Below are 24780 nucleotides of genomic sequence, written 5' to 3'. Positions count from 1 at the left end.
GGTGCGCCGAAACAGGGGACCTGAGGGGACGGCGGAACAGCGTGGCGGCTTCTTTCCTGCTGCTGATTTGGATAGAGGGAGGGAGGGGGAGAGACAGTTTCTTTAGCTGCTTGACAGCCCTCGACTCTCTCGGGGGCTACAAGTTTCAGCGATGGCTTCCCCCCAGCCTAGCTTTCCCCATACAGCACAGGCCAGAGACTCTCGCTGCGTGCCTTCAGCGTCCTCTTGCTGGGGTCAGTGACTCCATGCACAACACTGAGACGATGGTGGGATTTAATTATTTAATTCATGGAGGAGCATCCGTGCTCTGCAGTACTGGCAGCTTCAGCAGGTACCTGGAGCTAGACTTCTGGCTTTGCTTCGGGAGCTGGCCCCGGGGGAGACTGGTGCCTGAAGGCCTTTCCAGTGGACCACTGCTCCTAAGGAAAACAAAAGCCAGAGTGAGAGCCGAGGAGAACAGGAGAGCCCCAGAGCTGTAAGCGCTGGCCAGCAAGGCAAGCGAGGCCTGGCACAGGAGCTTGTTCCATCCATCCACCAGCTTGCCAAGCTGCAAAAGCCTCTCGGGGAGGGCAAGGAGAGGGAAAGCAAATGCAGACTCAGCGCAGGCTGATGCCGGGCTCCCAGAGCTGGCTTAAGGGAGAGGCAAAGATTAAGCTGCTCCAGTCCTCAGCCCAGCAGAGATGCTGCGAGGAAGGAGCTGCAGCGCACGCTGCTTCCTCAGGGCTCCTTCCAGCCCTGCCTGGGTGAGACGTGTCACAGCTGCCACCGCCCTGCTGGTGAGGAGGGCCAAGAGCACCTACCAGCTCCCCAAGGGCTTTCAGCGCATGCTCTTGCTGCTCTCCAGGGGCTTTCCCTACGTGGGCCTGCTGGAGTACAGTCTGGGCCACCTCCTCCAAGGGCAGGCTGAACCTCTGCCCAGGAAGCAACTCAAAGGCAGAGAGCATCAACTTACAGAGCTCATCTCCAGCCACGTCTTCTCCAGGAGGTTGCCATTCAGCGCACAGGCTTGGAGGCCCTGGGTGAGGCACAGCTGGCTCTCGTGTTTGTCACCCAGCATGCGGAAAATGTACGCTTTCAGGTGGTAGACTCTGGCGTAGAAGACGGGGCTTGTAGAGCACCGCGCGAAAGCCTCTTCGGCCAGCTACCGAGAGAACAACGGAGAGGCACGTCAGGAAAAGGCATCGAGCTCGGCAACGGCTTGCCACTGAGGACAGCACCTATTCCCCAAGGAGAAAAACCAGCCCCAAAGCGACAAGGGGCGCACAGCCAGCAAGGCTGACGTACCACACAAAGCTCTCCGGAGCCAGAAGCCCTCATATGGCACAGGCATTTCAAGCAGGGCTCACTAGCTCACGGCTGTGGAAGTCTCTTCTCCTCTCTTGCAGGCCATTCCCACAAGGGAATTCTCACACGCCCAGCAAGACACCCTTCACCTGACCGCCTTCTCTTCCACCTCCTGCCGAGACCCCTGCGAGAGGAGGCTTTCGCCATATTCCTCTCTAACCCACTACCCTCTGCCTCTCCCCTGGCTCCACCCCATCACGGCTGCTTCCACCTGGCCTTGTCAAGCCACGGCTGTTAGGAACACCCCTGTCCCTGGAGTCCCCTTACAGCACGCACATCCCTGTCCTCCTCTTCCCTCACCCTTAGAGCCCCGGCACGGCTCTCCCAGGCCCTCGCCGAGCTGTGCTCAATGTCCTTTCTCAGCAGCAGGCTGTAGCACTCCAGGAGCCGACTGCACGCTTGCGTGGCAGGCACAGAGGCGTCAGCTCCCTTCAGCAGCTGCTTGGCTTTTTCAAAGGGCTTCTGGAAGTTGTCCCATTGCCCAAGCCTTGCAAACCTACATGGTGCAGAGAGAAACACACACACACACACTCACACATTTTGTGGAGATGATCGAGTAACTGGACTGTCTCCTCGGCTAACAAGTCTTAGGCTGCTTGCCGCCTTGCTCCCAGTGCACGGCCCCCCCAGTCCCTTTCATCACAGCACCCCAGGGACGGCCACCTTGTTGGAGATGGGACGGGGGACGTGACAAGCCCAGAGCTCCCACCTCCCCTGCCAGAACCGCTGCCTGGGACCTCTCGCCACTCAAAGCAACCCTCTAACTTACCAAAGAGCCAGGGATGAAAACAGCCCAAACAGGATGCTCTTCTGTGATTTGAGGATGCAGTTTGCTTCATTCTGCTCTACAAAGCTCCTGCACTCCTCAAATGACTTATACTCCCAGCCTGTAATGCAAACGTATCTCAGAGAAGCAGTGCTGCAGAAAAAGAAAGGCGGTGGGGGGAGGGGGGAGGAAAGAGAGAGACAGACAGACAGACAGGCACGCACGCACGCACGCACACGCACGGCCAAATTGCCAAGGACCCTGAGGAGAAAGTAAAAGGATTGCTGAGGGCTCTGGGGTGAGCGCTGTATCAGGAGAAAAACCCTCTTTGCAAGCCTCCTGGCTCTCTGTGGCCCTCCTCACTGAGCACTTACCAGCATAAAGCAAGAGGTCTAAGCAGCAGGAGAAGAAGCACGCCTGCCCGATGATCCGGTGCTCTCCAGCCACCTGCTTCTCTAGCCTGGCGAGCACTTCCACACATTCCGGGTACCTGGGCAGGGAGACAACGAGCCTCCATGGAGCATCTCCCCGGGGTGGGGTCCAGGTCAGCACCTCCAGATGCTTCCCGCTCCCCTTCCCATCATCCCTCTCTTTCCCTTCTGCGCTCTTTCCGGCAACTCCGTCAGAGTTTCTCCTTCGGACTTTTTTTCACCCAGTACTCTTCTGGCAACAAGTCTCCGGGGAAAGGCTTCAGTGACCCCAGCTCAAACGGCAAGGCCCGAAACAAAACTCAGGCATCCTTCCCATGCGGCCAGGGCTTTCCCATTGGCCCAGCAGCAGAGCTAGACACCTTTCCATCAAAGTCTTTCAGTCAAAACAGGCAGAAGAGCACGCACAGATCCCCAGGACCCTCCACGCTGGCCTAGAGAGTGCACTTTGTTCAGAAACTGTTCCTCTTGCGAGCTTCCCCTAGACGAGTGCGTGAACCGAATCCAGAGCCGCCTCGGGCACCAAGGCCAAGGGGCAGGGAAAGGCCCGTGTCCACACAGTTAAACCTGGCTAGCGCCCAAGACACAGTGGGCGCCCCCAAACTGCCTAGTGCAACGGCTCCCTGCACTGTGCTCGCTCCTATACCAGGCCTGGGAATTGACTGGGGGAAGCAGCACGTGGCAAGGGCCAAAACCAAGCCAGGAACTGTTCAAGCAGTTTAAAAGCAGACACGCGCGTTCCCAAATGGCCAGCAACGTTCCCTGGCATTATTTAATTTACCAGCGTAGATACAGCCAGCGAGCGTCAAAGAAGAAACCAAAAAGCCCTCTTCTCTGTGCGCAGGGAATGACACAAGAGGGATCTCTGGTGGTCCCCTGACACCACACAACCAGCAGCCTGGCCAGCAGCAGCATTACCTCATCTGGAGGAAGAGCGCCGTGAAGAGCGTGGCCAGAACCTCACGGTCTAGATCGGGCTGCTCCAGCTCTGCGCACAGGCTCTTGGCACGATAGCCTGTCAAGGAAAAAAAAAACAAGGAAAAATAAAAAAAGCAGCAGACTCGCACAGACTCGCTCTCTCTGCGGAGACCTCTTCTCGCAGGGACTGGGGGCAGTACATACCGACATCGACAGAGAGGGGCAGATTTCCCAGGCTGAGGTTCAGATGGGACAGGGCCTGGGCGAATTTTGCGGCATTTAATACCCCTCCTCCAAAGGGCTCGACGTCGGAGCTGAGCTGCATGGCCGCCCGCCCGTACTGCAGCCACTCTTCCCGGCAGCCCAGGTCCTGGCAGCGCTGGGCGTATTCCACGTAGGCCCAGAGGATCTGAAATGGTCCAAACAGGAGAATGCACAAGACTGAAGCTCGCCAGGGCGATTCTCTGGCCTAGAGGGCTCAGGCCATAAACCCAACAGCCAGGTTCTCTCTTCTCTTTTACTCGCAGGCCTCTCACCCGAACCACAAGCCATTCTTACGAGTGCCGCTGCTAACCGCGGCCGTGTCAAAACGAGGGCTGCGGGGTGTCGCGCACCAGGTTTAGAAAAGGCCACAAGGAAACTGCAGAGCACAGAAACTGGTGCCGGCTTAAAGCCACAATCAGCCCACCGGTTACAGTTATGAAACAAATCCGATGAGAGGAACAACCAAAAAGAACAGCAACCCGCATCTTCCGGAAGTTTGTAAAGAAGAGTCCAGGGACACGGACGTCTCCGGCCTATTTGGCCTCTTCTTGCCAGGGCAGAGCCCGCTGCTCCTCTTGCCAGGCCAGGGGAAAGGAGCTATGTCAGAAACGTGTCTGCTGCTGCAGAGAGAAGGCACTCACGTGACTCGCATCCCCGGACTCCTCGGCCGTGTTGACCTCCATGAGCGCTGCCAGGCGCGAGCGCCTCCGGCCGCTGGAAGCACTCTCCAGGCTGAAGAGCTGCCGCAGCAAGAAAAGGCAGCGGCTCTGCCGGAGCAGCCAGGGGAGCCTCTCCCTCCTGCCACACAAGAGAAACTGCTGGGCCGCAGCCGCTAGCGACGCAGGGCCGAGTCAGACAGGGCCGAGGGAAGCAGGGGGGCAGAGGAGGCAGCTGGTGCAGGCAGGGCTGCAGGGATGGAGGCGGCAGAACCAAGAAGCACCACCGGGGAAAGAGGACTGCTAACAAGGACACACGGTGGCACTGCAGCCCAGAGAGGCCGAGCAAAAGTGGGCACCAGGAGGAAAAGGGCTGCTGTACGGGAGGCTCGCACCCGGCTACAGCCCCTGAGCTTCCTCCTTCTCACACCCCACCTCCACTTTCCCCCTCCATGCCCCCCTCCTGCTCCTTCCCGCACACTCCCTTTCCCTCGGCAGCCTGTACTCCCTGGGAGCATTGCTCTGCTCTCACCCGCACCATCCCCCACAAGCCAACACGTGCCGGCTCCCCCATCCGTTAGCCTCCAGGCCCCTCCGCAGCTTTCCCCATGTCAAGACCTATGCTCTGGTAAAGTCTGGGCTTCAGCCTAGGTGGGGGTGGGCCGAGGGGCTCAGGACCACGAAGAAAATGCCTCTTTCTTCCCTCCTCTTTCCCTTCAGCTGCTTACCTGGCCTCTTGATGAAGGCAGGAGGCCTTGGTCGCCTCCCAAGAGGCATGCTTCAACTTCTCCAGAAGAGATTTAAAGACCACGCCAGCTGAGGTGACCGGGAATTGCCTGTTTAGCAGGCTCAAGGCCTTTCTCGTCGTCATCTCTGCCAGGTCCGTGCAGCCCATATTGTAGCAGACCTGCACAGGAGAAGGGTCCTTCGGACAGGCCCAAAGGGCTCCGACTGAGCACACCCCAAATTTCAAGTCTCTGGCTCATTCAAGGCCAAGGGCTTCGACTGGCTTTGGCCAGAGGGCAAGGCGGTCACAGGAAAGGCTGCTCACAGCAGCCGTGCCTCTCAGGGCCAGGGACAGCCCCCCCACTCCCCAGCAAGGCATCCAACTCCTCCCACCAGGAGAGCCCTCAGAGCCTCCCTATCACTTTACCTCCCCTTTCAGGCTCAGGAAGGTGGCTTCTTCAAAGCAGGCCAGCACCTTGGCTTTCTTAGCCCTTTCCGAGCTCATCAGGACCTCTGCTTTGGTCAGATTTGTAAAAGCCTTTGAACAAGCACGCAGAGAGCAGGCGAGCGTCAGGGTGGAGCCTGCCTGCAGCCCCCTCATTCCCACTCGCCTCCAGCATCTCTCCGAGGAGGGCACGCGTCTGCCCCGGCAACGCCCACCCCCACACACACCACAGCCACCAGGGCTCCTTCGCACCACCTCCTTGCAGGCAGGCGCACCTTGCGCCAAGGTCCTGCTTCTCTGCCCTGCGTCTCTTGCCACAGGAGAGGCAAGCAGCAGGAAACCCCTGAGTCTGAGCCCTGCTGTCCATCCCCAGGTCCCCACAGAGGCATGTCCCTTTGCAATGGGGAGATTGGCTTGCCCAGGGCAAGGCCGCTGAGAGGACTCCATGTGCAGTGGGCTCTGGCAAGCAGGGCAGCTCACCAGGTAGTTGTCGCAGACGTGCAAGTAGGCAGCCGCGCACTCCAGCAGATAATAAAGGGCTCTGGCATCGTTGCCCATTGCCATGTGGTGGTGAGCCAAGGGCACGAGCACCAATTCCACGATGGCCTTGCATTCGCAGGAACGCACGGCACCGCGCATCCCTTTGGTCTCGCTGGCCACCGTAGGGATCTGTTCGGTCTTGGCCAGAAACCGCTGCGTCGCTCTACTCGGAGACAAGATCACGGAGAAAGAAGAGACACGCGAGTGTCACCTGCGCTGGTCTGGCTGCCGAGACCGACAGCACATTCCAGCGCAGCACAAGGCCACACGCACGCATGCATCATACGAGCGCGCTGGTTGGTTCTTCTGTCTGCCCCACACAATGGCAACCAGTTTCCCAGTGGCATTCCATGTGACAGTGGGTCGACGCGGCCGACCCCTGAGTGGCCTGGGTCCCCCCAACCTTGCTTTCTCTCTCCCCCCATGCTCCTTCCTCCCTTCCGCTCTTCTGCTGCCTTCTCTCCTCGCTCGAGAGCTTTGGCTCTCCCCTGACTGCAAGCAAAGCCAGTACCACCCACTAACCCAGTGCTTTTTGGCAAGATTTGTTCTCTCCCACTGCAGCAATGTCAACCAGTGCACTGGGCAGTCTTCGGGAGCCCCGCAGCCCCAGAGCACAAGGAGAGCCTGGCCAGGCAGGGCAAAAGTGAGACGAGGAGCAACACCTCCCCTTTCAAGCAGTGGCCAGCTATTGCTTTGGCATTAGCCTTTGCTGACGCTGCTCTGGAGCAACATTAGTCTTTTAGGCAGGCAAGATGACAAGCGGGCATTTGCGGCACCTTCCACAAGCCTCCCTGCTCCCAGCGGCTGCTTTGCTGCTACCCGGCTCGCAACATTGCTCTCGTACAGCTAGAAAGCCAGGGCTGCTCCACCCTAGCGTGGCCATCCTCACTGGGAGCCCCCGGGCTTCCTCAAGGATGCTCATCTCCTGGGCCATCGCATCCCAGCTCCCACCCAACAGGCCAGCTCTTGCCTAAGCTAGTGTCACAGCTAGCCGGCAAAACTGGGAACTCCACTTGCCCCCTCTGGAGACCCTGAGCCCGCTGACTTCCAGAGATAATCAAAACCTCCTCTCCTCACCGAGAAGTCACCACCAGGACGCTCTTCCCTTCCTGCAGCGCTTTTGCAGTCTCTGGAAACAAAGCACAAGTTAAACACCTCTCACCTCACAAGGGGGAAGAGCTACATCTGGCATGCTGTAGCAGAGGAGGAGAGCAGAGTCAAGGCGCCGACGGCGCATCTCTTCCTGGCCCCTTCCCCTGCGATCTGCCTTCGCCGCAGGGCTGTTATGTTTCCGGCAAGTGTAGCGGACCCACCAGGAAACACACCTCGGCCTGCTGGGCTGGGGGGTGCAACCCTGAGGCTCTTGGCACTGCAAGGAGATGGGCTGCGCTCTGGTAATTCCAGGGAAACGCAGGAGGGCACTCAAGGGCACAGAGGCTCTACGCTGGGTCCACAGCATGTCTCTGGCCGTGCAGCTGTGCTCACTGGAGGCCTAAGCTAGTCCTGCGAACGCATCTGCACTGCACTGAAAGCAGCCCTAGGCTTCCGGGAAAGGCTTCTGCAGACAGGGCTTGAGACAGAGGAGCACTTCCATTAACTGTGCAACCACAGTGGGGAGGGCCCAGGCTCCAGGGCACGGCAGATTACGTACCCGAAGTGGTGGGCTGCTCATCTCGCTCCATCTCGGGTTGGCCCAGGGAGGCCTCCCAGCTGGGCAAGTAGCATTTGCTGGGGAAGTCGTCACAGCTCTGTCCCTCCTGGATGCCGCTGATGGCACAGCGGTGGAAAGCCACAAAGTCCCCTCCGCCGCAGCACTGGCACTTGTGCACTTGCCTCTGCAGGAAGGCCGCGCACTTGTGGTGCATGGCCACCCTCTGCGCCTTGGGCCACAGCTCATAGGCAGCCTCCCGCAGCAGCGGGGCGCAGAAGGCCAGGACGCCGGACTGCAGCCTCGCGGTCTTCTCGGTCTCACCCGAGGACCACTTCTGGGCACCTGAAAGGCAACGGGGCTTGGCATCAGCCAGAGCGCAGGGCCGCCACAGCCGGCAGGTGAAAGACAGGCCTTGGCGCGGCTCCTCGGCGGGAAACCGGCGCTCCTGCGCTCAAAGCCTTGCAGCACTAGAGCAAAAGGGCCCAGTTCGCCTTGCTGAGACTAGCATGGCCCGCGCAACAGGCTGCTGCTCTGCCCTCCCTCCCAACGGACAGTGCTCAGCCGCGCTCCGGCAAGGAGCTGGCGATGCTGCCAGCAGCAGGAGCGAGCCGCAGCCAGCTCCTTCTTCCCGCTCTGCAAGGCGGTCCCAGCTTCCCACGCTCCCCCCGGCGCCAGCGGGGAATAAAAATCCACGCACAACACCTCCCCTCTGGACACTGCAGGAGGCTGGGCAGGGACATCAGGTGTTTCCTGCCCCTTCCCCTGCACGGGCACTGAGCAGCGCTTCGAGGCAGGGTAGCGGAGGCACTCGGAGCAGCTCACTGGAACGTTTCCCTCTAGCACAAAGCCTGGGGCACACGCGCCCCCTGAGATTTCCTTGTCCGAGCTCTTAACAACCCATCCCTAACTACCAGGGTGCCCTGGGCATTACACACCGCTGGGGGGACAGTGCGGCGTGCCCTGGGGAGCCCCGCCAGGCACACGGCCGGGAGCGGCAGGAGCCTACAGCGCTCCCAGGGCCGTGGTATCACCACTTACCGCACTCTTCCTCCAGAGAGGCGACGGACCCCTTGGTGGAAACACTGCTGTCTTCCGCCACCTTTTCAGCCTTCAGCCACTTCAAGATGCGGCCTCTCACCAGGACGTTCAATGCCTTCTCCATCTTAGCCTTGGTCCACGTGGGAAGGATGTGGAACAGCAGCTCGGTGGTAAACATCAGCCCGATGATGGCTGCACACTTCAAAACCAGCTGCTCTGAGGGCTCCATGCTGTCCAGCTCAGTCAGCGCAATCTCTGTCAAAAACAAGCCGCAGGTCTCTCTCTTGCCCTCTCCCAAGACCAAGGCTGCAGAGGCTGCATCAGCTTCCACACAGGACATGGTAGATTCTAGCCTTGCTTCCTAGGGACCAAACCCGTTGGGCAGGCGCAACCCAGGCCACCCATCTTTGCTAGAGGGCAGGGATGCTCATTCACAGCCTCCCACCCAGCACCCCTAGAGACGGGAAGAGCCAGCGGGACCACAGCCACCTTCCCAGCAGAGCTGAGAGGGGCAACTCGGCAGCACGCGGACGCCCAGCCTCTCTCTAGCCAATGCCCCGGGAAAGAAGCCCGGCGATGCCCCAGCAGGGCTCGGCCCCTCACCTTTCAGGGTGGGGGGAAGCACGGTGTTCTGCAGGTTCACGTCAGGTCTGACGGTGCACACCCTGCAGTCCTTCCCCGCGCTGGAGCTGTGGCATGCTGCCCCAGGAGAAGCCTCCATCGCAGAAGCTGAGCGGAGCGAGAGAGCAGGATAAAGCGATTATCAAAGGGAGGCAGTTTGTGCCGTGACTGCCTGCCTGCACACGTTACTCATCTGCCCTCCCTCCGTCCTCCACCCTTTAGCATTCACCCCCCAGCAGGTCTTCAGCAGCTGGGACCTGGGGTCAGCGGCAGCAGAAATCCAGCCGCGGGGCTGCCGACAAGGACCGCTGCAGCCACGTGACTCTCGGCACCGCTGCAGAATAACCGCCCCAGGTCACGCTCGTCCCAAACCATTCCAGGGCTTAGCTTAGTGCCAGGGAGCCTCTCTTCTCCTCCTTTGCAATTTTCTGCCACAGCAGCAGCGCTGGCCCTCTCAAAGCCACCAAGACTCCCCAGCCCGTGCTTGGCCTATCCCAGCAGCAAGGCATGGAGGAACCCACACCTGATCCACACCAAGCTCGGTACTGCTGCAACATCTGACTGGGCCAAATTCACAGGGGAACCCCAGGGCAAGAATGTGCTGTGGAAGATGGACCACAGCAACCAGGCAGCCCACCACAAAGGTGCTTACTGAAGAGGCTCTCCCACTTGGCCTCCGTTTTTCCATCCTTCCGCAGCGGGTGGAACAAGAGCATGTTGTGGCGATTAAGGTGGCTCAGCAGTTCCTCACAGTAATATGGGATCCCGTAGCTTCTCTGCATCAGGAACCTGGAAAGGAGCAGATCCAGCAGGGACTGACACAGGCAAAGCGAGGCGGGACACACTTCGCACCAGCGTCTTCACCACAGCCACACCTCCCTTTTGAACGGGCCAGGACTCCCACCGGCTCTGGCACGTGAGCTGCCCTCAAGATACAACGGTTGCTGCAAGCCGCAGGAGAACAGTCGCGGACAGTGCCCAAGGCGCAGAGCAGCAAGCCTCGTCTTTCCTGTCCCCAGCAGCCTCGACCCTCGCCAGCACCAGTGAGAGCCTCGGCCCCGGCAGATCAGCCCCGCCGCCTAGGCAAATGCCTTCCCACACCTCAGCCACGCCAAGGCCCAGGACCACTGCCCGCCTGCCTTCCAGCGCAACACACAAGGGCTGACACCTCCTATGCTCTGTGTCCAGGCAGCTGCCCACTCTCAGCTCACAACTGCCAGCGTCGTGTGTCATGAGAAAGCCAGCTCCGACGCTGCCTAGACGCAGCGGCGCTTCCAGAAGCCGCGCGCTTCCTTTCCCGGGCGTTCCTTCCCTTCCACCCTCTGCAGAGGTTCGACCCCTCGGGAAGAGCTCAGAGGCCCTGCCTGGCACTTACGTCTCTAGGGCCCGGGGCATGCTGACAACTCCAAGGGCCTGGCAGGCTTTCTGCACAACAGCTGAAGGTTTCAGCTCTTCCAGATGGACACAGGTTGTTTGCTGCAGCTTCAGGATGTCTGCTGCAGTTTTGCAAAGCCTCTGTCTTCTAGAGCGACCAGGAGCCAAGCCCATGACCAGGAAGGCCGGGACATCTCTGAGCATCCGCCACAGAAAAGCCCAGGAGGTCGCGTCAATGTAGTGCGCGTTGTCGATGACAAATACGACAACTTCTTCTTCAACCGTCTGAAACAAAGCGGTTGTTCAGGGTGGATTCCGAGCGATTCTCAAGCATCTTCCGCAGGAGGAACTTTGGCCGGCCTCTCTCCAGACAGAGAACGCTCCGAAGTCTCTCTCCTCTCCCCAGCTACTTGTGCATTCAGAATCTCCCTGAGACTTTAAGGTCTCTCAGGCAAGGGAGCACAGAAAGACACCGCTCCTCCTCCCGAGCACGTGCCCTCCAACTTTACAGGAAGAAAGTTATCAGGGCCATGGCACGGGCAGCTTAGCCTCGGAAGGGCAAGGACTCCAGTACCTTGTCCTCCCGCCAGCTCCCACCACTCTCCTGCAGAACCCTCAGCCTGCCGCCTTGCTTTCCTTCTCCGACCCACGATGCAGAGAATTGCTCACCTTCTGTAGCACTTTCTTAAGCACCGACTCCAGTGCCGCTGTCCTTTGAGCGTCACTCATCTTGGAGACCTTCTCCGACAGCGGAAACTGGCCAGAAAAGCACAGTCACAGAGAAGCAGCCTCTCAGGGCATTTCAGCACGCCTACCCCCCCCACAAGCCTAACTGAGCAAAACGCCGCGGCTGCCCTCAGCATCTTACCTCTCCCCAACACAACGGGGAGGGGACACAGTGTGGATGTCACCCTGAGCCCAGAACAGAGCTCCTCTGCTGAGGGTCTCTGGCAGAGCTGGGGGTTGGGGGGCGGTTGGGCTGGGGCCGGGGAGGGGGAATCGTTTGGCAGGACAAGCAGAGCTTGTTTCCTCATGATGGGCATCTTGGGATGGAGCAGCGTGAGCGCAGCGGTGAGCTCAGCACCAGCTCATCAGCCCCATCTCAAAGCCTCTCTGCAATGCCCTTTCAGGCCGCTAAGCAACACACCAGGAACTGCCTGCAGCAGCCTGGCACCTCGACTCAGCCCAAACAGAGAGCCCCCCCACCAGGCCCCCAAACAGAAGCCCGTGGTATCCCCCTGCTCTTGCCACCAGGCAGCTAAGCCCACTCCCCAGCAGAGCAGCCAAATGACCGCAACCACAGGACGGCTCACAAGCAGGCCTTTGCCCTGGCCAGAGAGGGCTCTCACTCTCACCTTAACCAGGAAAGGGACATTGAGGAGGCAGTAGCTGCTCTCTCCCATCAGCCCTCGGAGCTTTTGCTGCAGGACGAGCTGTCTGGCGCTGCACGACTGACAGGCCTGGAGGCCCATGGCCACAGCCAGCATCATGTGCATGGCAGAGCAGGCCTGCCTCAGGTTCCGCTCCGTCAGCTCCACAGCCACTACCCTGCCATGCAGAAGCAAGAGAGACAGCTTCAGAGAGCGCCCCAAACAGCCACAGCCTTCTAAGACAAAGCTCTTGGAGAGAGGCGTAATCGGGGGCCGACGGCAAGGGCACTCTGGACACACGGCCCCAGACGGGCTCTTCAGTGCAAGCAGCATTTGTCAGGCAGGCCAGGGTTTCTTCTCTTTGGTCTGGAGGGGCACAAGAAGCCCTGAGCTCCGGCTCTCCTTTGCTTTGTGCCTGGCCCAAAGCAGCAAGGGGAAGAGCAGTGGCTCCAGAAGCCACCTCTAGCTCCCTCAAGAGCTAGGAGGAGGGCACGCAGCTGCTCCGAAGCAGCATCTCCAGGAGGCTTTTCAGGGCTGCAGTCCAGGGGCCAGGCACACTGGCAGAGGGGCTCAAGGAGCCCACGAACATCAGTGGGTGGGCAGGGGAAGTGAGCCACAGGTACCCGTCAACAACACTCACCTGTGCCCAGCAGCCTGGCCTAAATAGGCAAGTTCAGTGAGGAGATGGCTCTTTCCAGAGCCCATAACGCCCTCAAATGCCACGATGCGGCTTTCTTTCCTAGCCACGTAGGCTTTCAAGTAACTTTCAAAGAGGGCCATCTCCTTCTCCCGACCTGTGCAGGCAAGCAAGAGAGCAAGCTGTCGCAGCGAGCCGAAAAGCAAAGGACCGTCCGCACCCTTCCCTCTCGCCACCACGGCACCCTCCCGCCACCGCATCTACAAGCCTGCCTACAGCCAGGGCTCCTTCCCACCCAAACAGCTCCTCCGCTTTTGCGCCTCTGCCTGCCTTAGGGCACTAGCAGGCCCGCCTCCCCTGAGGCCTGACTCACAGCACAGCTCCCACGCCCTCTTTCCTTCCCTGGCCTCTCGCTCACAGGCAAAGAGGTCCAGACCTCCTCCCACAACTCCCCAGTTTCCCAGCACAAGACTGCAAGGGACAGTCGGAGTCACTGCAGGCACCTGTGTCCAAAAGGGACTCAGAACGTCTCCTCCGGGGACCGGGAGCCGCAACGTGCTTCCCAGCGCCCTGCAGCTAAGGCAGCAGCTGCAGTCCCCAAACAGCTGGCAACAGCAGCAGGCCTTAGAGGCACACAGTGCGCCCTGCGGTTTCCACAGCAGCAGGTGCTCCTCACAGAGCCAGGTGGTGCCGAGAAACAAACTCGGAGGACTCCCACGTAGAGAACACACTGCCAAATAAACTCTGCCAGTCGGACAGAGGGAAAGCTCCTTCCCGAGCCCAAATATGGGCATCAGCTCAGCTCTCAGGCTGCGAGCAACTGCACGCTTCAGAAGTTCCCCCATGCTAGCTATGGAGCGTGGCAGGATCGTCCTGCTTCCCACCTCTAGCTGCGGCGCAACCCCAAAGATAGGAACCAGCCAGGAGCCAAGGTATGCGCCAAACCCTTAGGGCCACTGCAGGCAACGGCATCCCTCGCAAAAGCTTCTCCGTTCCCAGAGTGGTACTAACAGGGACCGAGGGCCAGAAATTGGCTTTCAGGAGACCAAGGCCTTCTCCACCTACCGAGCAAGGTGGGATACGCGGACCTCGCCTTCGGAACCTCCATGCCAGCTATGCTAGAAGGGGGAAGAGAAAAACAAAAGTCAGTTAAGTGGGCAGACGCTGGAGGACGTAGAGTCACGCGGGGAGCTGAGGATGCGCTTGCTCGTGGGTGCCCGCTCTTCTTTCAAGCGGGATGCTATCCTGCCCAGCTCCCACCGCCAAAGTTCACGCTGACCCAGCGGAGGGGGCAAACACCAAAGAAGCACTAGGAAAACTTGGGGCACAGAGCCGCCCAACGGCCACAGCGGGACAGCGGACCGTAGCAAGACTCGAGCACCAGAGGCCAAACCCAAAGGAAGCAGAGACAGGAGCAAGAACCCAGGCAGTGCTGCTGGCTAACACACTGCTTGACCACGCAGGACAAGCAAAACGAGTCTCTGGTCCTGCCAACTGCTTCCCCGGGCTTTGCTCCCAGGGAGCGGTTTACAGAAGCAGAGCCTTGGAACAGATGCTCTCACGGTGAAGACGGGCAAGCAAGATCTATCGGTTCAAGCCAGGGTGTGCAACAGGAGGACAAGGGTGACTTCTTGGGCCAAGACGCCAAGCACCAGGCACCTTCGGCTCGAGTTTGGGAGTTTCAAGGGGATGGCAATGTTAACGTCCAAAAGGTCATCCAAAGAGACTGCCAAACCCCGGCCCGGGGCAACAGCCGAAGTTTCAGCAAGAAGCCATCAGGAACAGAGTCCCAGTGACCCACGTTCTCCCACGGGAACAGGCCTAACCACAAGGTTTCTGTGAGCTTCATGCTCAGCAGCAGCTGGGAGAAAGCCCCCTCCGCGGGTCAGAATTAATGCTGCAGTGGTCTCGCATGCAACGGAGCGAGCGCAGGGCAGAAAGCGCAGATGGAAGCCATTTGGACAGAGCTTGCAAGGCCCATTGTGCCTACAGGCACCAACAAGCCTTCTGCATCCCTACAGCCTCACTCCTAGTCCCCTAACAGCAGGGGCACTCAGGTAGGCAGGCCAAAAGCACACCCACGCTCTGGCTTTCCATCTTCTCAGCCCCAGGGATGGCAGGGCCGGGCAGAGGCCAGCTTGCTCTCTTCTGCACAACTACTCTTTGCTGACCAAGACTGGACCCCCAGTGCCACTGTGCCCCCAACCAGCCTGCTCCAAGAGGACACTCACAGCTTCTCCAACATCCCCAGGTACTGATGGATGGTGCCAGGATCCGCAACCCCCTTCATCTTCACCTCTGGCAGCTCCTTGAAGTAGGAACAGGGCAGCTGAGAGGTGGCGTAGGTTGCTGTGTCACAGGACACTATGCCGGGGTAGCTCTCCATCAGCCGGGCTGCCAAATTCACCTTCTGGCCCATGACTGCCACAAAGAGAGAGCACACAGTCACGTACCTAGGAGACCAACCCACTCCACCCTTCAAGGCCAACGGCTGCCTCCCCTCCAGCACAGGCAAGCCCCAAACCGTTGGGAGCACAACCCAGAGGAACAACAAGGCTCTGAGCCCCTTCCCCCGCCCCACAGCGGGACCCGCTCTGCCTCTTGTCATTCCTGACAGGCCCCAGGCCGAGCCCAGCAGACACGGGCAACAGGTTGCTCCCGGCCACTCCGCCTCTTCCTTTGGCACACTGCTCTGGTCAAACAGACCCAGCCCAGCCACCCGCTCCTCAGACAGACGCGTCGTACCTGTGTATTCGTGCCTCACACGATGGCCAACGACTCCGCAGAACACCGTCCCACTGGTAACCCCAACGGAGACCGCCCTGGCACGCACGGAGAGCGGCAGGCAGTCAGCAGCGTCCGTGCACAGTCCCGCCTGCCCACCCACCTACCCTCACCCCTCTCCCTCGCACCGCCAGCCACCCTGGCAGTGCAGACCTCGGGGACCGGCAGAGCTCAGCAGCACGACACCCCCGGGTGGAACGGGCTGCGGAGAGCAGCCAGGTAGTTTTCGACCCTTCCCCTCAGGCCAAAGAGCTCTGACCAGCAGAAAGTCACTGACACAAGCAGGCCGAGCTAGAGGGCATGTCACTCTGGGAAACCATCCCTCCCTCCCCTGCGCCGTCCCAAGCAACACGCCTCCCCACTCACTCGATTTTCATAGGCCTCGAGCAGCACGCCTTGGAGATTTTAAGAGCACTTTCCAAGGCGTGAACGCTTTCGTAGGGCACCTTCTCTCCAGGGAGTCCAAATACACACAGGAACGTGCAGCCCTGCCAAGGACACGCACAGCACGCCTCGTCACAACGCCTGCGGCAAACGGCTCGCGCCGGGAGGTTCCGGCCTCCGTGGAGACCGGCAGAACCTCAGGGCAGCCCCGAGCCAGAGGGTGCCGATTGCTGATCCCACCACCGAGGCAGAGCTGCTTCTCCTTTCCCCACCGCTCAAGAGACACAGCTACTTCCCTCGTTTGCTGCCCACACTTTTGCGGGGTGGACTGCTCCCCCACACTCACTTTATCAAACATGATGATCTTGTTGATCTCGCCCTTGTAAGGACGGATGATCTCCGATATCATCACGCTGCTGTCCTGGATAGCTTTGCAGAGCTGCGCTAAGTTGACACGGGCAGCAAAATGCAGCTTGACAAACAGGCAGGTGACTGGCCGGAGCTCAGACATGTAGTCCAGGGGCTGTCTGTCATCAAGCTGGAAGACAAGAGCAGGACACCTTCACCAGCCAGCTCTCCCTGAGCCCTTGCTGCCTGCAGCAGATACCAAGGCAGAGCACACACATGGGCACTGAGAGCAGCTGCTATCAGAGCAAGGAATAAATCCGCCCTTCTGGGCAAAGCAGGCTGCGGCCTCTGCAGGACAGACACCGAAGCACGCAATACATCCCTGAGCAGAGAAACAAGCGCCAGGAACACCACACCTTGCTACAGGCATGGACACAAGGGGCCACCCTCAGCAACGCTGTGGGGACTCCAGGGGAAGCTTGCTCTTATCCCACAGTCACGTCCAGAACAACAGCGCTGGAAAATACAGAGGGAAATCCACCTCCCGCCACCCGCCCCTCTCCCTGCAGGAGCACACAGCGGGCAGCCTCCTGGCACGGGCACCACATGGTGCCAATTCCCCCAGGTTCTCGCCTAAGGGGGCCTTTCCTTTGCTCGTCTGCTTTCTTGAGAACGGCCCCTCTGCAACGCACAGCTCCTCCTCCCCTCCAAAAACGCAGCTCCCGGCAGCTGTGGCCATACCTTCCTCAGCACCGTCGCTGGGATGTACTTGCGCAGCAGCTTCCACAGAGAGTGACAAGGGGCCAGGGTAACAGCGGGCCTCAGGATGCCTAAGGAAGGAAAAGCCAGGCGGTCGCGGGCAGGATGGCGCTGCGAGCCTGCCTAGGGGCAGCGCTGGAAAGCGGGGGCTGGCGCTGGAACTCGAGGAGAACAATTCTCCTCCCTCTGCACCTCTGTTCCTCTTGCAGGGGCTCAGCCAGAGCAGCCCCCGGGAAGGCGGAGGAAGCAGCGAGCCCCTCCGCTGAAGCTCAGCGGGGCCACAGGCGCGAATACAAAGTGCAAGCGGGAGAGGGCAGAGGGCCTTCCTCACTGGCCCCTGAAGAAGCCCGCCCCTCTCTCTCTGGGCAGCCACAGAACATCACCAAGTTGGGGCTCACCTGACAGTTCAGGACAAGAGGAGTTCAGCCGGGCTTGGGGAAACTGAGAGAAGAGTTCTTCACGTTGACACACAGACATCCGTTCCACGCCTGTAACCTAAAGGCACACAGAACAAAAAGGTTTCAGGAACAGCTTCATGACCCACAGAAGACGTCACCAGTTGAGCCAAACCCTTCCAGGGCCCCCGACCCCCTCCCCAAACCCAGCAAGCGGAATCCAGAGCTAACCCTGAGACAGAAGGGCCATCGCTCCCGCTCCCCACCTACGTCGACACCTACAACTCCCTCCGCGGGCATCTATCTCCTCAGCCTTCTCTCACCTTCTTGCCTCACGTCCAGGGCCTCAAAGGCGCTCTAGAGGCCATCCCACCTACCTTCACAGCAGCTGCTTGGCCTTTAATTCTCTTTGCCGTGATCTTGCTCTGGTCACACAGCTCCCAGCAGCCGGCTGACAGGACGACATCACTTGCGGTGGCAAGGTTTTGGGCCTGCCAAACTTCACCCACGGTCTGGCCAAGGAGCAGGAAGTGCTGCTCCCGTTTGTCTCCGACAGTCAGCAGGGATATATGCCCTGCCGAGATCCCTGGCGAGAGACAAGCAGAAGTGATGCAGAGAGCATTTTGACCCCCACGGCCCCCCCGCAGCTCAACTCTGCACAGGCCAAACGTGCAGCTCAGCCCTGCAGACAGCCTCCTCCTCTCAACTGCTTCAAGTGGAGGCGTCTGTCTGGATGGATTCAAGAGTGATTCTCGACAGGGAGCGGGTCCTACTCAGGGGCCTGCTGACAGAGGTCCCCAAAAGCGGTGCCTGCCAAGGGGCAAACGCAGCTGATGCTGACAACGTGCTCACAGCGCAGGGCACCTCCCGCGGCTGCCCCCACCAGAGGCCCAGCAGACCGGCAGCTTTGCTCGCCGGCTGCTCAGCGTGCATGCAGGCGGCTCGTAACCGCCTGCTCGAGCGCACACAGCAGCCTTCCGCACGAAAGGCTTCCGCTGGCCCCAGCGGCGATCACCGCCTCTCCTGATGCTGCAAAGCACCCTGCAGTACTGCGCAGGGCCGTGCATCTGCGCACGCTGCAGCTAAGCCAGCACTCCCCATACCTATCTTCAGTCGGAGCTTCTGGCCCACGTCCGTCTCACGGATCCCATACTTCTCCTGGATTTGCTGGCTGCACTGCAGCACCAGGCTGATGGTGTCCTTCAACTCGGTCTGCTTTACCCTCCACAACACCAGCACGGCGTCCCCTGGGGAAAGCAAGGGCACAGTGAAGGCTCCCAGGAGACCTGATGCTCCCTGGCCTGCACCCACCTGCAGGCACAGCAGAAACCAGCAGGCATGACGAGGAAAACGCGTCTGTGTGAAGGCATCCCCCCGGACTACAGCGCCCTGGGCACAGGGACACCTTCCCCGCTTCCAGGCCAGCTACAACAGCAGCCACGCTGGCAGAGGAAGAGGGCCCGCAGCGGGCCTGGAGGAACGCTGACATCCCCACCCACCCCCCAGCTAGTCCCCTCCAGCGCAGAGACGCCAGGGCTCTCGTGGCCCCTCCTTTCTCCTGTGCTGCCCCAACCCTCCAGCTCCCAGGGCGCCCTGACCCCTGCACATCATTGCTGTCCCACTGCAGCTCCCAGCTTGGGGGCCCGGATGGCAGCTCCCCCCGAGCACCAGGCTGCCAACAGAGCCACCCCCCGGGCTCTGCCAGCTCGCGGCTCTCTCTCCCCTCTCCCCAGCACTCCTCTGCAGCTGCAGCACACAGGCCTACGTCTCTTTTACAAATACATACCTGCAAACTTCAAGATGTCCCCTCCAAAAGCCAGCAGCTCTGCACACAAAAGAAAGCAAAAGAAGCCTTGCATCTCGGCCTTCTTCAAGAAGGCTGCAGGACAGGTCCCTCTGCTCGGAGAGGAGCACAGGGGCGGTGCTGCTTTGTGGGGCACAGCGCAGGAAAGCACAGCTCCAGCCTGGCGACATTGCTCACAGGCACCACAGCACCGGCACCTACAGTACTGGGCCCTGAGAAGAGGCACTGGCAAAGGTAACACACCCATTTGTCAGCGCCCCCACCCCCGGGTCACTTGGGCACCACTAACACTGGCTAGATGCCCCCACTGTGCCCTGGGCCCCAACCCCAGCAAAGTCTTGCTCCATCGCTGAACAGGGGGGCCCTCCACAGGGGCGGGTGCCGAGAAAGCGGGCACCTCCTTGCTCTTTGTGGGGAGCAGAAAGCACCCGCCAGAAGAGCCCAGCTGCTCTCGGTGGCCCTCAGGGCCACAGAAACCCCCAGCCCGCGCAAGGAGGCAGCGGCAGGCTGCCCAGCACCTCTGCCTCCCCACAGCCCAGTCCCCCACAATCCTGCAGAACAGCACTTACCCTCCAAGATGTCGCTCAGGTAGTGATTGAGGGTTTGCGTCACCTCATCCGCACCCTGCTCTAGGCTGATGCTCTGGCTGAATTTCTCTGTCAGAGCAGTGAAACCTGGAACGGGGACACACAGGCGCAAAGAAATCAGGAAGCGTCTACGCGGCCAAAGGACCGGGCAGTTTCCACACCAGCTTCACCCAGCCGAGAGGCACCGCCGAGGAGAACGCAGGAGGGCCTCTGGCAGCGGGCACAGCCGCCCAAGTCCACCGGCGCTTCTGAGCACCCGCCGAGGGTCAGCTTTCCCATCCTCACACCCACACGTTACGCCTGGCACCTGCAGGTGCCCGGGACCCTCCAGCACATCCCACAGCTGCCTCGCCTCTTGCCTACGGCCAGGCAACATGCTCAGCTAGAAAGCCAGGAGGCCTTTGGGAGCAAATGCTGCACCCGAGAAGCCGGTTCCTTTGTGCAGGAGCTGCTCCACCGAGTTTGGCCTCACAAAGACTAACAAGCCTCAGGCGAGGCACTCAGGCCTCATCTCCCATGCCTTCATTAGCCAGAGCCTGGACTAGCTCAGACAGCACCAAAGCTCCAGAGCCGGCACTGCAGTCAACAGCTCAGGCCCAAGCTGCTGCTGCAGCAGCCTCAGAGCTTCCTACGCACGCTGCTCTGAGCGGACGGCTGACCACAAGCAGGCCACAGTGCTGCTGGCAGCAAAGAAAATCCCTGTGGCATGACCTCAGCTATGTCTGAGCACTACTTCCCCAAAGCAGAAGACCTCAGCAGCAAAGAGATCTCCTTTGATCCATTCCCTACCACGGCTGGCACGACCAGGGCTCCAGAAAGCCCACCAAGTCCCAGTGGCTCGGGTCGGCGACTTCTTCTCAGTGCCCGCCCTTTGTAACGCTTTGACCCACCTGACACATCCGCAAAGAGCAGGACTCCATGGAAGTGCTGAACGGAACGGTTTTCCTGCTTCAAGTCCTCAGACAAAAGCAGGTCAGGAACGTAAGCAGCTACTTCCCCCAGTTCCGAGCAGCACCATGCCCTTCTCTCCCAAGCACAAGCCATCGTCAGCGCCCTGCGGTACCCGCGGTACCTCAGGAGAAGACGACCGTGCCCAGCAGGGAGGAGGACAAGACACCACCGCGCAGACTTGCGCACTGACCCCAGGCCTTTGTGAGGCGCCCATGGCCCTCTGCCACCAACGGGGGGTCACAATCAGCTCACAGCGACATCATCCACACGTCATCAGTTACCTGTATGCTGTCATCAAGCTACGGAGCCAGCTGACAGCCTCTGCAAGGCATCGCTTGCCCAGCAACTGCCAGGAAGCTGCCCAAACTCCCTCCTTACCCCGAGCCGCTTACTCAGATGTGGCTAGCGCGGTGCAGGTGTCTCCCACACAGAGCTGAAGGGAGGCTCGCACTGTTACGGAAATGAGGCTTGTCGGCCACCATAACAGGGCCCAACCCTAGGTTCCCGCAGAAAAGTTCAGAGCCAGATCAAAGCAAATTAAATAATTACATTTTAATAACGTGTGTGCAGTAATTACAGCTCGAGCTGGGTGCCTCCGACGAGGGACCCCGAACAAAGAAATCCCTGGGCAATTACAGCTTTTCCAAATTCAGTTTCCCACCCCTCACGCGGTAGTTCAGACCAATCGTAACTTTCAGGTCTGGGGTCTCCTGCTCCTTAGTGGGTCTCATCGTTGTTCCTAGGCAGGCTGTTTTTCTCCCTCATCTTTACTGTTGCAGTTTCTGCTGACGGTTGTACCTTCGTTTCTTGTTGGGGTCTTACTGTTGTCTCTCAAGGTCCTGAGGAGGAGGAGGTGATTCCAAATCATTACAATTAACACTGCCCCAGCAGTGAGCTGAGGCTTTGTCCCTCAAGGTCCTAGTGCCCTGCACTGGTCTTATTTCAAAGCCTTGACATCCTCCCTTTTGGAGGGTGAGACGCAGGAATGCAGACTGCTTGTAGCTTCCTTATCTTCCCAGCTGGAACCAGCTCTCAGGCCCTTTTCTTACTGGACTAAGTAAAAGTTCATTATTTTATCTAAGGGTGGCCTAAGGCTTCAGCAAATTTAGCTACTCATGCTAAGCAAGTTTTATAGAAGCCGTGCTGAGCAGCTACCTCTAGACAGTTCCAGTTTGCTGTTCTTTAACCCACACAGGGACTGAACTCCACCTGTGGCTGGAACAGCTGGTTCCCACGTTCCCAAGCACAAATGGCCTAACAAGTGTCGTCACGGAGGGCAGTCCAGGCTTCCCCACGAGCAGGGAGCCCAGGGCACGCTGCGCAGGCAGCTCCACAGTGACCACAGAGCACAGCGGGCACCAGCAGCGTGAACAAGCAGCTTGGCAGCGATCTACCTCCCACGGCTGCAAGGCCCCTTCCTGCTCTCTGCACAAGCGCTCTGCCCAAACACCACGGCTCCAGCAGGGCAGAGCCTTCGCAGGAGCCCGAGAGAAGGCAGGGGCCGCTCGCAGCACTGCACAGCGGCACAGCAAACCAGCTACACCCAGCGCAGGCATATCAGAGAAGGGAAGAAAAGGTTGAGAGACTTGGCAGGAGGCAGCTCCGGTTCCCTGCCGTGCTTGCCAGGGCTGTGCAAAGCTTTCATGCCGCAGGGAAACATATCCTCCTTAGGCACCCTGGCTCACACGCAGCCCGCAGCAGGCTACTCCCCGAGGCGAGGTGAGCTGGGAGCCCAGGGCAGCCCCTGCACGGGCAGGGCTCTCGCTCACGGGGCGCAGTCCTGCAGGGGCTGCCACGGCACACACAGCCGCGTGCTGGGAACAGGGCCCAGCAACAGCCCCAGCCAAGGCGAGCCATGAGCCGCTACCAGGCTCCAGCCAGGGAGGCCTGGCTGGGCCAGCCAGGACCAAGCTGAAACAGGACCAGAGACAGCACTGGAGACAAGCTGCAACATACTTCCAAGAGGGCTGTCCAGGAAATAAGCTACCGAGAGCATCAGCCCAAGAGCCATTCAGCAGGCAGAGGCAGGGCCAGGGACACCTAGGACCTAGCTCAGGCAGGGACTGAAGGCCCGGGCCTGAGCTGAAAGGGGGCTCCAGTGGGCAGAGGGGGCAGGTGGGGGGATGTCAGCCCTCAGGTGAGGCTGGTCAGGACCCTTAGGGCCCAGGAGTGCCCTCAAGGCCCATCTGGTTTCAGAGGGGATTTGCTGGGGAAAGGCCTTTCTGAAGGGCCTTGTTTGCAAGAGTCACAAAAATGCCTGAGTTGTTGCCCAGAAGATTCAGTCTCCCTATTTAACTGTGACATGCGGCTGCTTCCTCTTACAAGTTTCTCTGGGGAGGAAAAGTGTTTCTTTCTCATTGAGCTCCCCAGGTCTAGGGGTGGGGGCCACACCCAAGCTCGTCAGAAACCGCAAGCTTCAACTCAGACTCCTGTGTCCACACGGAGGCTCCGAAACCGATGACCTGATTTCCAGGAGCCTTTGGCACCCACTGCTGCTCACCGACTGCGCAAAGGGCTCCTGCAGCCCAGGGCTTCTGCCGACGGGAGCATCCTGCTTTAGAGTCTAGATCTAAATAGCGCATCCTGACCTTACAAGCCTGTTTTGAATCTCTTTCCTCAAATACCTGCCTTTCCACAGCAGAAGAGTCTCAGATGCTCGGGGGCACCGGTGAGCCATCTGGGCTGGTGCCAGTAAGCTCTGCTGGGCTCTCCAGCCAAAAGACCTTGGTAAACTCCCTGGCTGCAGCACAGTTCTGGGGCCTTTCCCCCGTCATGGGACATAACTCTTCAAGCCAGCAGCCAGGGGCCTGCGACTGGAGGTACAAACCTACCACGCAGAAATGCTCCAGGCGGATTCCATAGACCTTCTGCAGGATTCTCATGAAAATCATGTGTAAGACTTCAGGCTGCAAGAGGAAGGACACACAGGAACATCTCATCTTCATTATTCAGGGCTCCCAGACTACGCCATAAAAGCAGGTCTGCCTTCAACACACCGACTCCCAAAAACAGAGAAGGACTGCTTCCCAATGCTTTGCAGTACTAGCAGTAGTAGCCCATTGCATTCCATATTACAAAAGGCAGGAATCACCTCAGAGCAGCTGGCGACCTAACTGCCATGTCTGTGCCCTGTATTTCAATTTCTTCCTCCTCACTGAGCAGCTTTCAAACCAAGTGACGCCAAAATCTACCAGAAGTCACAGACACAGTCACTCCAGGGCACAGTAAGGCACTTCACCACACTGTTAAAAGGAAAAGGGGCGGGGGGGGAACCCAACACTGTGGGCCAACAAGTTCTTCGCCTACAGCGCTATTTTGCCGGCTCCGCTTACGAGGCTCGGTCCAGCCCGTGCTGGGGAAGCTGCGGGGCTGCGCCAGCCCCAGCGGCTGCTTTCGCCCAGCTCCCGCGGAGCCCAGAGACGAGCAGAGGCCCCCGAAGCTCGGGCGCGGCGTGGCGCATCCCCCCGCCGCCGCCGCCGCCACCTCGGCCCGGCCCGGCCGCGCTCCCCGCCGCTCGCGCACACGCGCACCTTGGGGGCGGGGAACAGGTCGCCCTTGGCCAGGGCCCGGGCCTCGGAGCCGGCCAGCACGTGGCCGCGCAGGGCGGCGACAATGTCGCCGGGGCTGTAGCGGGGGAAGGTCAGCACCTCCATGGCGCCCGCCGCCGCCAACGGCCGCGCCGCCAGCCGCTTGAATCCGGCGGGCACCGCCCCCGCCCCGCCGTCACTTCCTCTGCGGCCCGCGCGGCACTTCCGGCGCGCCCGCGGCCGGGGAGAGGCTGCTCCCGGGAGCAGCGGAGGCGCCTCCGGGCTGCGGGCGCGGCCCTGTCTCCCGCGCTCCGGGCACCCGCGAGCTGCTCGGGGAGAAGCGGCCGGCGCTGGGCCTGGAGCAGGGCGACCGGGACGCGACCCCGCCCGCGGGGGCGGAGGGCCCGCGGGGCAGGGCCGCCCCCGGCGCTGCCCCCCCCAGCTGCCAACTGCCGACGGCCGC

The 24780-nt window shown here is 60.2% G+C and overlaps 1 protein-coding gene across 1 annotated transcript; it reads right to left on the bottom strand.

The window, feature by feature from the left end:
- Positions 1-267: 267 nt before the first annotated feature.
- Positions 268-24443, bottom strand: LOC135329092 (adenylate cyclase type 10-like). The gene is made up of 33 exons (XM_064516401.1): positions 24321-24443; positions 23622-23691; positions 19822-19926; positions 19235-19273; positions 18552-18695; positions 17826-18034; positions 17452-17548; positions 17036-17124; positions 16293-16484; positions 15929-16050; positions 15524-15600; positions 15010-15199; positions 13844-13896; positions 12782-12935; positions 12127-12319; positions 11441-11527; positions 10773-11056; positions 10050-10186; positions 9380-9505; positions 8777-9031; positions 7739-8080; positions 7165-7216; positions 6028-6250; positions 5530-5640; positions 5105-5283; positions 4362-4518; positions 3661-3865; positions 3457-3553; positions 2485-2600; positions 2114-2231; positions 1645-1840; positions 953-1141; positions 268-419 (listed from the first exon to the last, which is right to left on the bottom strand). The coding sequence occupies exons 1-33, from the start codon at positions 24441-24443 to the stop codon at positions 342-344; spliced, it is 4809 nt and encodes a 1602-aa protein (XP_064372471.1). The 3' UTR covers positions 268-341.
- Between the last annotated feature and the right edge of the window lie 337 nt (positions 24444-24780).

This window comes from Dromaius novaehollandiae, chromosome 8, assembly GCF_036370855.1.
Source record: "Dromaius novaehollandiae isolate bDroNov1 chromosome 8, bDroNov1.hap1, whole genome shotgun sequence".
In the NCBI taxonomy this organism is placed as follows: domain Eukaryota; kingdom Metazoa; phylum Chordata; class Aves; order Casuariiformes; family Dromaiidae; genus Dromaius; species Dromaius novaehollandiae.
This window is presented reverse-complemented; position numbering and strand designations above follow the sequence as displayed.

Excerpts from the sequence above, each read along its gene's own strand:
- LOC135329092 (XM_064516401.1), bottom strand. The coding sequence starts at position 24,443 with ATGGAGGTGCTGACCTTCCCCCGCTACAGCCCCGGCGACATTGTCGCC. Across the intron at positions 12,936-13,843 it reads CGCGTATCCCACCTTGCTCG|GTCGGGAGAAGGAGATGGCC; the intron begins GTAGGTGGAGAA and ends TTGCCTGCACAG. Across the intron at positions 4,519-5,104 it reads TGCCTTCATCAAGAGGCCAG|GAGGGAGAGGCTCCCCTGGC; the intron begins GTAAGCAGCTGA and ends CTTGTGTGGCAG.